A 15749-nucleotide genomic window follows, 5' to 3' on the forward strand; every position below is an offset into this window, starting at 1 on the left:
ACATTCACCAGCATACAAAGTATTATGTATGGGGACAGATAAGTTGTATTTTTTATCCAGTGTTCTAAACCGTTTCTTGACTTCTTATTTCTCTGTGGCAGGGGTTCTGAAACTTTTTAACCTGAGGACCCAATTGAGAAAACTGGTACCATACTGGGACCTAGAGAGAGGATTATTTCTATAACCATAGCAGAGCCATATACAGACAAATAACAATGGCCACTCTGGTTGTCTCACTTTGGTTTCGCAATTGCAACATGTTTTTTCTCGAGTTTTTTTGTTTGCTGGCATTCATATTATCTAATCCAGGTTGTTGTCTAGTCTATTTGCTTTTGTTTGTCTTTCCCAAATAGTCAAAACATGATTATAACTGATTTGCTGCATGCACACATCTTTATGCTTTCTAATGCATTCTAGCTGCGTTTGTCAGGAATTTCTAAATTAGTTTCAAATACGGTTACTGGAAAGGATTGAGCATTACATATGAGGCGCATACACAAAATTCCATAATCTAACTGTCTTTGTTTAAAATTAAGTAAACATTTATGTGAGTTTTACCATTAATATCAACTTGGCTGTTATATGCATTCTAAGTCCATTTCATTCTTGCACCCAATGAGTTTCCTCTTTATTTTTTGCAGGGGATGTCTTTTAGCTGTTAAAATTGCTGAAACAGCGTGCTGTAGTATTTTTTTGATAGGGTACCACAGATCGACAGACATAACTGTCGATTTGTGCTACAGTAGTACAATTCAACAAAACAGGACGAATTGATATGACAACAGCCATCTCTCTTCTTGTGTGATGTGAATTAAAGGTTAGTGTAATTATCTGACCACTGACAAAGTATTTTTAGGGCTGAAGTTAAGTAGACAAAACTGTGCTTTGCAGTGCAATGCGATAGTCCATCCACCTGCTGTTTGTATGCTCATGCAGTATGAAGCAGAACAGCAATTACTTTATTTAGCCAGTGTTGCCGGTGAAACGAGAGGGAAAGTTGCAGGCACTGGCCACTTCTTTTGTACTAATGTGCTTTATCTTTAGATGTTGTGCTGCTTGAACTGGTATCCAAGTTAAATCAAACCATTTTCACAAAGCACACTAAACTCTTCCTCTTCTGTTCCACGCTCCGTTTTTTTTCTTCACCATATCATGGGCAGAGTCAATGTAAACATGCTTAGAAGGAGAGCTTGCAGATTTTATTTAACATTCTGGAGATGTTGTGGTGAATGAAAGTGCTAAACTTTGTGATATTAGTTTTTGCCTATTGATACTTCTTAAATATCAAATTGAATTGAAAATTTGATATACTGCTTAGCCCTAGTCTTTTCTTTTGTGATCAACTTTTTATTAAGTAAAGACAAACTGACAGGATATATCAGTAAACAGACATAGTATACAAAGTAACCAAAGTTCGGTTTCCTCTTTTTTTGTATGTTACTTTTTAGGTTTGATTAGATAGAAAGGTGGTACATAATAGATAGATCGATCGATCAGTGCCTGAAAGTCCTCAGTGTTAGAGTGTCAGAGAAGATGTGCAGCATTGGCCATAATGGCACTTGGATTTGTTTCCATTCTCTCCTCCTCTACTACCTGCAGCAGGTCGAGAATACATCCCATAAATGAGGCTGCCTTCTTAATTTGCTATTTGATTCAGTGAGCATCTCTGCCTGCTCTGCCCTTTCTTTTGTAGCTCCTCTGTGTTATGAGAGCAGTCCAGCCTGTCAAAGTCGACCCTGAAGTACTTGTAGGAGTGCACTATCTCTACATCCACTCCTTTAATAAGAGGCTCTTTGGTGTGACAAAAATCAATAAGCAGTTCCTTGGTTTTACTAATGTGAAGCTGCAGATTGTCCTTTCTGCACCACTGAACCAAAGTTCTCCACTTGACTCCTATACTCATATCCTTTATTGATACACCTCATAAGTGCAGAATTTAATTATTAATTCTTTTGCATTTATATAGCGCTTTTCTCACTACTCAAAGCGCTCAAGTGACAAGAATCAAGTGACATGATCTGGTGTTATATTTAGAGTCTGAGGTGTACAGTGTGAACAGATAAAGGAGACAGGTCTGTTTCTTGTGGTGCTCCAGTGTTGCTCACATCCGTATCAGAAACAAACGCAGTTCTCGAGTCTCACAAACTGTGGTCTGCCCCACAGACAGTCAGTCCATTATCCAGGACACCACCGGCTCATCTGCTTGCATACTTCAGAGTTTACTGTTTCACAGGGATGACTGATTGATATTAAAATTTATTATTTGGATTATTTGGTTTTAGCGCTGTTTATGTAATTATTATTGAATTTTTGTATTTTTTTTTTATTTTGCTTTTTTTCTTTATTTTATTTAATACACTAAATAATTTATAGTTTTGTTGTTTGGGCCAGGGGTTTGAGCTTTTTTTTTGGGGTTGGGTTTTGTCTATTTAGGCTCTGGGTGTTTTGTGTTTCAGTTTTAGCCTTTTCTAGAGTTAGTAGGTGTAAATCATGAAAGAATTACTTTACTACAATGGAAATTAAAGGACGTTAACAGGGAAAGACTTGGCAGAGCTGCTACTACTTTGATTACATTGAAAATGATCTGACTGAGCTGGGGAAGCCTAAACATAACTAGGAAATCACTGGACTTGGACAGAAGTGAGATGAATAACTATGGCAGATTTGAGAAAAACAGAATTGGAGCTGGATTGACAAACAAATCAGGTAACGAAATAACAAGAACAAAAAAATGAAGTAGGATTGATTTGCCCAATCTTATAGAACATGGAACAACATGGTTGATTTGAGAATAATAAGTAAATAACTGAAAAATACAATGAACTCCTACAACTGTAGCAGAATGTCACAACTGGTGTGACTTATTTAATTTTGTCACTTATCATTATGTCATTACTAACAGATAAGCACTATCTAGTGTTTATCATTTTAATAATAATCTGATCCTAAAAGAACAGATACAAGGAGCTCATAGACAATGTTTCAGTTTTCCCAACTAACCTACAGTATATACAGACACAGACTCTTGTTCACTAGCCATTTCCATCTACCCTATGCAAGTGTCTCATTGTCACACCTCCACAGGGCAAATGGTATGATCTTCTGATATAACCGTGTGGCATACTGGCCCATTGCCTGCTGGCACAGATTCTATCCGCTGTTTTCACTCACCATTTACACTCCATTTAGACAATTCATCAGATGGCAGATTTAGCTTCTCATTCACAGCTTCCAGGATGATAGTGAGTTTGCGCTTCTGTGCATTTTCTGTAAGGGCAATTTCTTCCACTTTCATCTCGACACCAGAAAGTTTTACTGTGGAACAGTAAGCAACAAGTCATCCCAAACAGAGTCAACTTTTTCCATTTTGGTTTTCAGAATGAGACTTGATCTATTTTCTTCAAGTGTTAGGTTAGTTGTTCAGAGGGTGGAGAGTTTTTCATCTTGGTTTCATCAATTCTACTCTCCCTGTGAATGAGGGACAGATGCACTGCTATCAACAGAGGTAATCTACAGTGGGTACGGAAAGTATTCAGACCCCATTCAATTTTTCACTCTTTGTCATATTGCAGCCATTTGCTAAAATCATTTAAATAATTTTTTTCCCTCATTAATGTACACACAGCACCCCATATTGACAGACAAAAAAAAGAATTTTTGAAATTGTTGCAGATTTATTAAAAAAGAAAAACTGAAATATCACATGGTCACATTGGACAAGTGATGAGCAGTGCCTGGTTGTCTCCACACATACCTCAGTGCAACACACATGACAGCCCGCATGGAGTTTGCTAAAAGACACCTGAAGGACTCTGAGATGGTGAGAAATAAGATTCTCTGGTCTGATGAGACCAAGATAGAACTTTTTGGCCTTAATTCTAAGCGGTATGTGTGGAGACAACCAGGCACTGCTCATCACTTGTCCAATACAGTCCCCACAGTGAAGCATGGCGGTGGCAGCATCATGCTGTGGGGGTGTTTATCAGCTGCAGGGACAGGACGACTGGTTGCAATCAAGGGAAAGATGAATGCGGCCAAGTACAGGGATATCCTGGACAAAAACCTTCTCCAGAGTGCTAAGGACCTCAGACTGGGCCGAAGGTTTACCTTCCAACAAGACAATGACCCTAAGCACACAGCTAAAATAACGAAGGAGTGGCTTCACAACAACTCTGTGAGTGTTCTTGAATGGCCCAGCCAGAGCCCTGACTTAAACCCAATTGAGCATCTCTGGAGAGACCTAAAAATGGCTGTCCACCAATGTTTACCATCCAACCTGACAGAAGTGGAGAGGATCTGCAAGGAGGAATGGCAGAGGATCCCCAAATCCAGGTGTGAAAAAACTTGTTGCATCTTTCCCAAGAAGACTCATGGCTGTATTAGCTCAAAAGGGTGCTTCTACTAAATACTGAGCAAAGGGTCTGAATACTTAGGACCATGTGATATTTCAGTTTTTCTTTTTTAATAAATCTGCAACAATTTCAAAAATTCTTTTTTTTGTCTGTCAATATGGGGTGCTGTGTGTACATTAATGAGGGAAAAAATTAATTTAAATGATTTTAGCAAATGGCTGCAATATGACAAAGAGTGAAAAATTGAAGGGGGTCTGAATACTTTCCGTACCCACTGTATCTGCTTAGAATAATGCCAGGTCCACAATCAGGAATCCAGTTAGCCTCTTCTAGTGATTCCTGGTGGTACTCGGCCTCCCTTCTGTAAAATCATAAGGTCCTATAGTAGTAGTACATCAACATGTACAGGGTAGAGCAAAATTCCTGCTTGTCTGTCTGATTAACATGCTGCCACTCTCTATTATAATCAAGAATACATTAACCCTTCTCAAATACCAAGAGACCAAATAACATCTGTCCTGCTCTGAAAAGTGGAAATTTGCCTTCAGCATTACTACAGGTGATGTGGTGGATTAGTCAGTAGGCCCTCCTGAATCTGAACATTTTTCATAGGTATTATGTAGATTCTCATTATAACTTCTATCTTCCCACACCCACTCCTTTCAAGATTCCCTAACCAATGAATGAAAGACCATGGGCTACAGCCATCTACCCAAGAGGTCTACTCACCAAATAGGTGATGCAGTATGAGTCCATCATATAAATCCTTTTCAAGGCTCTGGATCACAATGTGCTCTTTTTTCAGTTTATCATTGATCCATGAAATTAGAACCTACAGAAAGGGAAAAGAGTGACGTTACCCAAAAGGGCAGAAGTCCAGTGTCTGTTAGAACATCCGAAAGTATAGCACAGCAGCTCACCTCCTTCAGTTGCTCAAATTTGGCATCCTTGAGAGACTGCGGGTGAATTAGTTTGTTCTTTCCACCTGCGCAAAGCACAAGAGAAACTTTTCACAGTGAGTGCAAGCAGAGAGCTGGGGAAGTTCAGCTGGTCCCAAATCCAACACACAGACACACTCACGCACAGTAACAGTGCACATCAAGGCAAGTTTAAGACCCACATGGGCACCAGGGTGTTGAAGCTCAAAATTTCATTATTTTTGAAGCAGCAGTGAGCTCTTCTTTTAAATTGCTTTTTAAATTTATTTTGTGGCATGGTAAATAAATAAATCTCATAAATGTGATCTATTGGACAGCTGCTCTGATCAAGCCAAACTCATATCAGTCAAACAGAATTTGCATTTGTATTTTCAAAGATTTTAGTTTGTCTTATTGGACAGGTAGGCTCCAGCAGACCCCTGTGACCCTGTGCCCTTTGCAAGCAGGGCCCCAGGGTATCCACCCAAGTCACCCTGATGGTAGATCTGGACATTTGTAGCGGGGCTACGTAATAATAGTATGTTCTGTGTTTGTGCTAAATGCGTTTTGTTTTCATCATCCCATTTACTGTCCGTTATATGTGTGACAGTAAATGTTGTCCCTGTAAGTGCAGAGGGGGAGAGACAAGGAGAGAGAGAGAGGGCACCACTTATCCAGACCGCCCACTACACTACCAAGACTTATTCCTTGGATAACCTGAGGTTTCTTGCTCCAATAACAAAGCCGTACTCCTTACAAGTTGTCTTATTTTTTTCCAGACACGACGAAATAATCAGAAAACAGTAAACAGATATGTAAAATCAAACACGGATATATTGGAAAATGAAAAGACAGACAAATATTCAATAATATATGTGTGTTTGTGCGTGCACGCAAAACACAACTATCCCACTATCCCAAACACCAGTGACTAATTATTATATGAGACACGAATATACAAATATTTACATTAACCCTCCCTTGCCCCTAAACAATAAACAAAAGCATGTAACACAACTACAAACATTAATTGGATAAACACACCAATTGAAAATGTGGTGAACAGTGAGTCCAAAATAAAGTCCGGCGGAATTAAAACTCCTGAAAACAATATGACCTCACCGTGAAAAGTCCTGGCAATGGCTGGAATGAATTCGAACCCTGGGGTTTCTCGGCTCTGGCTGTCGTGATGTAGAATCGGTTGTTGAAAAAGCAGGCAGTGGAATGATGCAATAAACGGCAGTAATGAGTTTGTAAATGGATGGTTATATTGTCTTCTTTTTGCTCCTCAGTTTGTCTCCTCTCTCTGTCTCTCTAAACATCTAAGAACAGGCCAGTCTTAAGCATCTTCTAAAAAATAACACATGCTGCATTTTGTTATTCTATGAAGACGTAATTTTCTTTTCCCTGCATTACTCTTTCTGTTCAGCAGAGGTTCAATATTCATGATCTGCCTGTCTGTGTATTTCTAAAGTGGCTCATTAAACACACCATCATAAACGGATAATGCTTCAGGATATGTTATAGGAAAGAATTATTATTAACAAGCTAATTGTATCCCCCAATAAACATCTTACCGACCTTCCCCATTTCACCATACAGATTAAAAGCTAAACTTTGAAACTAATAAATTAGAGAGCAACTCAGAATTGAGGGTTTTTTTTATCCCATTCATTTAACTTTCGCCTAGAATCAGCTTTAGTCTCACCTGCAAAAATAAACGACCGAGTCAGTTGACAGGTCTCTCAACACCTGTGCGAAACCACACAAAATAAATGGCACATAAGAGGGTGTGTCCCTGAGACAGGTTAGGCCTTGCTTGGGGTGGAGCCCAAATGCAAATGAGCCATCAATCATGAAGCCAGCGATTGACACCAAACGTCAGAGTTGGAATTGGAGGCTTCTGCATGGACTGAGCTGCCGTTTCGACAGGAGCTGTGCCAGAAGGGCCGCCTGAGGTTAATTGATTTTTGTTGTTGTAGCACATTTTGCTTACGCAGAAGTGAAAAGCTAGGGAAGCAAAATGTGACAAATGCGCATGATGGATCGTGCTTCTTTTCAAACACTGCTGTCTTCACAAACAGTAAAGTGGAAAATGCTTAAGGTAACAAATACAAATAGAAAAGTAAAGAAAACTTGTTTGGTATTAATACAATGAAAAGATGATTTTAGAAGAACATTTGGGACCTGTGATTTAAACGTTTTCTCTTTGAGACATGGCAACGTTAGCACACTACAGTATATACTGTATGTGTCATATTAGCCTGTCACATTTTTCTACTCAGGGCTGCCAGACTGGGATAAAAATGTTGTTTACTGGTCAGTATATACAGCCAAGTTAAATTTAGAATCATCTAAAATAAGCATTTTTTGAGTTTTTCCAGTCTAGTAAGAGGCAGAGATTGATGTCCCTTATGTTTGCCGATTATATTTTTCTGCCCTGAGATAAAAATTCTGTTAACTGCCCAGTGTAAACAACAAAAAAAGAGAAATAATTGTGCTTTTTTGCATTTTCTAATATGGTTAAAGAAGAGATGGTAAAGGTGATTGTGATAACTCACATTTTTCAAGCTGGAAATGCTACAGAGATGAATAGCATCTAATACTTAAAACATCCATCCATCCATCCATCCATCCATTTTCCAACCCGCTGAAATCCGAACACAGGGTCACGGGGTCTGCTGGAGCCAATCCCAGCTAACACAGGGCACAAGGCAGGAACCAATCCCGGGCAGGGTGCCAACCCACCGCAGGACACACACAAACACACCCACATACCAAGCACACACTAGGGCCAATTTAGAATCGCCAATCCACCCAACCAGCATGTCTTTGGACTGTGGGAGGAAACCGGAGCGCCCGGAGGAATACTTAAAACAAAGAAGATAAAATAAAAATGCAAAGCAGTATTTTACACATATAAAAATTCTATGAAGTCTAATAGTAGAGAAGAGAGAAAGCCATGATGTTGTAACGAGATGGAAAAACGACTTGAAAAACTTGTAAATATGATACAGAAAATTGGAAAGGCTGAAAATATCAAGTTGCATAAAGCAAATGACTTTGCAGAACAGAAATCTGAAATGAAAATGCATTCAAGATGCTGCCTACATTTTGCACATTCCACAAACAATAAGTTCTGTTGAAACCAGTAATGAATGTAAAAAAGTACCAAACAGAGGTGCATACGTGTGCTGCATTCTCCAATTAGACAGGACAATGTGTGGGAAGCAGAAGTGCAGCGTTATTTGATGGGACGAGACATAGAAGAGACCACTGGAGCAGATTTAAGGGATTGTGTTGTCCATGGCACTGATATTGACATCCCCTGTTAAATGAGGGTTCTCTTATTCAGCTTCACCTATTTTAATTATGGGATTTTTTTCCAATATTTTATAAAAGGCAGTCCATTCATCAGCAGAATTGCTTCAGGAGCTTTTTTCTTGAGTGGAACAATTATTATTTTTCAATAAGCATAATGAATGTTATATTGTATCACAGTTATTCTTATTTTGAATTCACTTTCATGTTTGATAATTATTTTGCTCCTTGCACTTTGTGAAAATGAAGCCAACAGGATAATGTGCTTGGTCCAAAGGAGTGCAGAGTCCTGGTGTGAACAGGAGTCTTGGTAACTACCTGCTGTACTGTGCTGCTACGGGAGGTACAGTGTGCTGTTCAAGTTGTTCAGTGTGTAAAGATCTGTGTGTTCTGTCTTGAGGCTTGTCGTTTTTCTCCACAAAGCCAAACTTGTGGTGTTGCTGTTCTTCTTCTTTCAGCTGCTCCCAATAGGGGTTGCCACAGCGGATCATCTTCTTCCATATCTTTCTGTCCTCTGCATCTTGTTCTGTTACACCCATCACCTGCATGTCCTCTCTCACCACATCCATAAACCTTCTCCTAGGCCTTCCTCTTTTTCTCTTGCCTGGCAGCTCTATCCTTAGCATCCTTCCCCCAATATACCCAACATCTCTCATCTGCACATGTCCAAACCAACACAATCTTGCCTCTCTGACTTTGTCTCCCAATCGTCCAACTTGAGCTGACCCTCTAATGTACTCATTTCTAATCCTATCCATCCTCATCACACCCAACGCAAGTCTTAACATCTTTAACTCTGCTACCTCCAGCTCTGTCTCCTGCTTTCTTATCAGTGACACCGTCTCCAAGCCATATAACATAGATGGTCTCATTCTTTTCTGTCATCTCAGCCATATGAGGTACAAACATACAAACTGATGTTAACTCTGGGATCATGGTGCAAGACACACAGGGATATGTGCAGAGACAGTGCCACCGTGCCGCCCTGTGTGTGTGTGTGTGTGTGTGTGTATATATATATACACACAGGGCAGCACGGTGATGCAGTGGTAGCACTGCTGCCTCGCAGTTAGGAGACATGGGTTCGCTTCCCGGGTCCTCCCTGCGTGGAGTTTGCATGTTCTCCTCGTGTCTGCGTGGGTTTCCTCCTGGCACTCTGGTTTCCTCCCACAGTCCAACGACATGCAGGTTAGGTGGATTGGCGATTCTAAATTGGCCCTAGTGTGTGTTTGGTGTTTGTGTGTGTTTGTGTGTGTGGGTTCTGCGGTGGGTTGGCACCCTGCCTGGGATTGGTTCCTGCCTTGTGCCCTGTGTTGACTGGGATTGGCTCCAGCAGACCCCCGTGACCCTGTGTTCGGATTCAGCGGGTTGGAAAATGGATGGATGGATATATATATATATATATATTACTATATATATATTTATATATATATATATATATATATATATATATATATATATAGCATCATGCAAAGTGCAAAGGACATGAACAGTCTATTGTAGCAGCACTAATGTGAAGTACTGTATGTAATCTACTAAAATCCAGCAAGTGTTTGTGAGGGTCTCACTTTACTTAGCATTAAATCTACATTGTCGTATTTGGTCAAATGATGACAATGTTAGGATAATTGCAATGAGTGAAGGCAGATCAGGATATTGTTTGATTTTCTATTTTCTTTGGTGATGTGAAAGATGCAAGAATTTGCAGATTTCACCAGTCATTAGGAAAAAAGGGACAGATATTAAGTTAATGTAAATGGTATAGAAGTCTGCACACTTATAGGAAAAGGTCCTTCCAGAATATTCATGCCAAAGTGCCATTTAATAATAGAATATACAATCAGGTCCATGAGTATTTGGACCATGACACAATTTTCATCATTTTTCCTCTGTACACCACCACAATGGGCTTGAAATAAAGAAATCGTCATGTGATTGAAGTGTAGACCTTCAGCTTTAATTTAAGAGATTCACCAAAAATACTGTATGAGCCATTTAGGAATGACAGACATTTTTATACATGGTCCCCCTGTTTTCAGGGGCTCAAAAGTATTTGGACAAACTAACATAATCATAACTATAATGATCGTTTTCAATACTTGGTTGAAAATCCTTTATAGTTATAACTGCCGGTAGTCTGGAACAACCCACAGCCATCTCTAAATGCTGGGTTTCCACTCTAGTGATGCTTTGCCAGTCCTTTACTGCTGCTGTCTTCAGTTGCTGCTTGTTCATTGGACTTCCTGCCATCAGTTTTGTCTTCATGAAGTGAACTGCATATCCAATTGGGTTGAGGTCAGTTGATTGACTTGGCCTTTGAAGAATATTCCACTACTTTGCGTTGAAAAGCATTTGGTTTGTGTTAGCAGTATGTTTGGCTCACTGTCCATCTGTACTGTGAAGCATTGTCATATCAGTTTTACAGCATTTGGCTGACTCTGAACAGACAGTATAACCCTGTAGATTTCAGAAATCATCCTGCTACTTCCGCCAGCAATCATATCAATTAAAAACCAGTGAATGACTTCAATTCATAGCCAGGCATGATCATGCCATAAGACTGTCTCCGCCAAGTTTCACAGATGATATGGTATTCATCGGATCAGGAGCCATTTCTTCTCTTTCCATCATTCTGGTATACTGTATATTGATCTTAGTTTCCTTTGCCCAAAGAAAATTATTCCAGAACTGGACAGGCTTTTAAAAAATGTTTTCTGGCAAAGTCTAAGCTGTCCTTCCTATGCTTGAGATTTACCAGTGGTTTGCACCTTGTCATAAATCCTCTCTTTACTTTCATGAAGTCTTTCTTCCCTTAAATGTAGACTTTGGGAATGATAGGACTGCCTTCTGGAGAGTGTTCCTGGTTTGGCTATATTTTGTGAAGGGGTTCTTCTTCACCAAACACAGAATTCAGCAATCATCCAGCACAGTTGTCTTCTGTGGTTTTCCAGACCTTCTGGTGTTGTTGAGTTCACCAGTATATTCCTTCTTTTTGAGAATGTAGCAAATGGTCGATTTGACCACTCGTGGTGTTTCTGCTATCTCTCTAAAAGGTTTGTTTTGTTTTCTCAGCCTAATGATGGACTGTTTTTATTTGCTTGGACCTTATATTGAGAGTTCACAGTGACAGCTACCAAATGTAAATTTCACACTTGGAATCAATTCCAGACCTTCTAACCAGCTTAATAGTTCATGTAATAAGGAGGGAACTGCTCCAACCTGGCTATGGAACAGCTTGTCAGCCAAATGTCCAAATACATTTGAGCCCCTGAAAATAGGGGAATATGTATAAAAATGGCTGTCATTCCTAAATGGCTCATACAATATTTTTGTTAAACCCTATGAATTAATGCTGAAAGCCAACATTTCAATCATTTAATTATTTCTTCATTTCAAATCCATTGCGTTTTCATACAGAGCCAAAATTATGAAAATTGTGTCAGTGTCGAAACACTTAAGAACCTGACTATTTAAGGCCTCTTAAGATGCCTCAAGCTGGAAGGACTGTTGGCGCAGATGTGGTATCAACTCTGTGCCAAGAACCATGCCTCCTTGTCTACTGACAGATGAAACTGCAGTTTGTCCAAAACCCCACAGAAGAAGTACCAGACTGTTGGACTGTTCTAATTTTTTGTCTTCGGCAGTATTTGTATGCATGAATATGCAAGCAAAAGCTGAATTTTTAAAGCAAGTTAAGTATATCCTTTATTGTGGGCCACATTTCACTTGTCTTATTTATGCCATGCTTACTAAAAAAGGGGATATATATTTATAGAGTTAAAGTATGAGCTGCATTTCTAAAAGAACACATTCCCAGGGAGCATGCATCCCCAGCTGGACACACCCAAATACTAATTTTATAGAAATATCTCCTAAATAAAACTCACTCACTTACTTATTACAATGCAACATTTAGTATTTTCATAATAATAATGTATAAAAAGTGTGTACAAACAAGCAACACCTAAAATCATTAAGTTTATCCATCTATCCATTATCCTACCCGCTATATCCTAATTACAGGGTCAGGAGGGTTCTGCTGGAGCCAATCCCAGCCAACACAGGGCACAAGGCAGGAAACAAACCCCCAGCAGGGCGTCAGCCCACCGCACGCGCACACACACACACACACACCAAACACACACTAGGGACAATTTAGGATCGCCAATGCACCTAACCTGCATGTCTTTGAACTGTGGGAGGAAACCCAAGCAGACACGGGGAGAACATGCAAACTCCATGCAGGGTGAACCCGGGTCTCCTAACTGCGAGGCAGCAGCACTACCACTGCGCCACCTTGTTAAGTTCAAATATATGCAAATATTTACTTATTTTTTATTTAAATATTCAAACCTTATTTTTGGGCTAATTTGACAGCCTGCATAAGTATGGGACTTCACTAGAGCTACATTTTACCAGTCTACAGAGGTAAAGTTATCAAAAGCTGTTATTAAGTTAAGGGTGTATCGTTTCATGGGGCCAAACCTCTCTAGTGGGACCCCTGTAATACCAGCACACATTTTCAGCAGCAAAAAAGCACTGCACTAAAACAACAACAAGTATAGACTCTTCGTCACAGACACACTTACCCAGGAAATTTGAATAGTCTTCACAAGGACTGGCCTGCAGGGAGGCCTGGGCGAAAATTTCAGCAATCTCTTGGTCCATTCCTTCCATTGTGGCCCACTAATGAAACACAAGAGTACAGAGCTGTTATTATTTCGTGTTGCTCATGTATATATTAGGCAAACTGATTCTCTGGGTTTGTCATCAGCCATCATTAATAAATGTACATACAGAGAGGAAAACAGTGGGCACTATGGGGAAATAAACTGGCATGAAGCACAGAGAGAAGGCTGTTATTTAAGTTTAGGCCATACACTGTATGCAAAGCAAAGTATGGAGGTGTAGTCCAGTATACCTAAGGATGGTAAATATGCCAGACCATCTCCTGGGAAATGACAGCGAGATATTGACCTCTTTGAATAATGAGTCTTGTTAAGCCGGTGTTATAAATTCACAGAATTTGGCCAGTCTGGGAATAAAAGGTCTGATATGGGATGCACAGACAGGCTGATCTACAAGCAAGTGACTCAAGTGCTGCAGTGCAAGTAAGCCAGTGAACTTGAAATAGGCTCCTCAGTCATTTATTACAACTGTCAATATGCTTCGACGCCAGGTTCCTTGTATGCCACCCATTCCCTACAGGGCATACACACACACACACACACACACAAACCACTTACCTCACCCACTAGCTAGAACCTTGAAAATGATAAATTCCGCCGCCTTCTTCCCAATAGTTGATAGAAGGCAAAGTACCAAAGGAGACAGCCAAGCTACATAAATCGAAGAAATTGACAAGCAGGCACACTGGGCTTATGTGCTGTGGCACAGTGAGGAAATGAGAGCTTGTCATCTCCTGCGACTTCCTGCGCGGTGGCCAATGTGACTCAGGAAGGAAGTGTAAAGCAACAAGACGTTAAAGACTGAGAGCGGCCTCTTATGCCAGAGTCTCAATCCCAAAGAGTTTTGAGGCTCGTGCATCTCGAACAAAGCAGAAGGTGCCGCTGAGGAAAGTGCATAGGTAACTGAAGAAGGACATAGCACCAGGGCAAATTAACACCAAAATGGGAGTTTCAGCACCACCCCAGTAAATATTCAAATAAATCTGGAAAGTCAGCCACTTTACAAATGCTCTGCCTGTCCATGAGGGCCCAAATGAAAAAATGCAATAAGTACCATTGCAGCAGTAGAACAATAATCCCATTGCGGCATTTCATACAGGGCCTCGGCAAAAATCAGATTCTTCATATGTCAAGTAGTTATAATATGCTAGACTGTAAACCGCAACGTTACCAGTTCAATCCTGTCTCATTGGCTGACCCTGAACAAATAAATGAACTTAAACTTGTGCTTGAGATGTAAAAAAATATCTATTGAAACTACCTGTGTGTGCTTTCTTCCAAGTAGTTTGGTTTTCCTCCCACATTTCTAATATTTAATAACACCAAAATGGCTTATCATGGGTGAAAGAGGGAATATGCTCAGTGAGAGGCTCATACTCCATCCAGAGATGACTTCCATATTGTACTGCTAGGATATACACAATGACTCTAAACTGGATAAGCAAATTAGAAGATGGATGGATATGGAAACAAGTGTAGTGTGAGCTGATCTTTTAAGTCACCATGGGAATGGACACCAGCCAAACTTAAAATAATAATAGAATTTAATATAGACTCTCTACCTGCCTGCTCAGCCAGTGGATGAAAGATTTAGTTCATCTTCCCTTTCAGATATCAGTCTGGGATCAAACCCAAATTCTCGCAGACTCATTCTGGTTCATTTAGTGACAGCCAGTGGTCACCAAGTCACTTTATCTTTCAGTCCAGTTGCTGACAGAAATGCCCTTCTAGTTCTGACAGCAGCTGCTTGTCACAGAGTTAGGACACTCACTTAGTAGAACTTGAAGAAACTCTAGCAGTACAGTTAATAATTCACATGTTGTGAATCACGTCAATTTCCAAGTACATGAAGAGCACAGCAAAATGTTTAACCCTGGCTCTCTAGTGCATGTTATATAAAAGCAGCACATCAACTTGAACTCTCTAGATAAGCAATCACATCCAGCATTGATTTTCACACATGCTAAATTACTTTGTGACCCTGCACAGGTTAAGGGGGCACAGAAAAGGGATACAGGGGTGCCCTAGGTTACTGCTTAATTCTACATTTTTTGGCTAGTAGGCAGGCCCCAAATTTCACGTGCTGTTTGTCCCCCCGCCCCATCTGTGTGGCTCTGTTGCCTGGCAACACTGGCCTAGAAGCTGTGACGTGATGGAAAGAACAAGAGAAATACAAATAAAGCACTGGTTACAGTCAGTGATCTAGTGCTGGAGTAGTATTGTCAAATATACAGAGTACAGCGACATTCTTACTTGCAACATATCATAACTGTATGGCACCATAATAAACAAGAATGCATTACAATACAGAATGTCATTTTAATTAACAGAAAATGCAAACCAGCTTACCTGGTTTCCAATCTTTTTTTCTTTGCTCCTAATACCGGTAGTGCAGAATTGCTTCTGTTAGCACCATTTAGAGTTTAGATTTAACTGTGTCTTAGATTAGCTGGTGATTTCAAATTGGTGCT

At 40.0% G+C, this 15749-nt stretch overlaps 1 protein-coding gene across 1 annotated transcript in view; it reads right to left on the reverse strand.

Moving 5' to 3' along the window:
• parvg (parvin, gamma) overlaps positions 1-14792 on the reverse strand; it is a 52379-nt gene extending 37587 nt beyond the window's left edge. Inside the window, exons 1-5 of the mRNA XM_028808962.2 lie at positions 13837-14792; positions 13180-13276; positions 5273-5337; positions 5082-5184; positions 3172-3315 (exon numbers count right to left, since the gene is read on the reverse strand). Of these exons, the coding sequence (XP_028664795.1) occupies positions 3172-3315; positions 5082-5184; positions 5273-5337; positions 13180-13267 (400 nt within the window). The 5' untranslated portion in view covers positions 13268-13276; positions 13837-14792. The remainder of the gene's footprint in view (positions 1-3171; positions 3316-5081; positions 5185-5272; positions 5338-13179; positions 13277-13836) is intronic.
• Positions 14793-15749: the final 957 nt, after the last annotated feature.

Source organism: Erpetoichthys calabaricus, chromosome 1 (genome assembly GCF_900747795.2).
Source record: "Erpetoichthys calabaricus chromosome 1, fErpCal1.3, whole genome shotgun sequence".
NCBI lineage: Eukaryota > Metazoa > Chordata > Cladistia > Polypteriformes > Polypteridae > Erpetoichthys > Erpetoichthys calabaricus.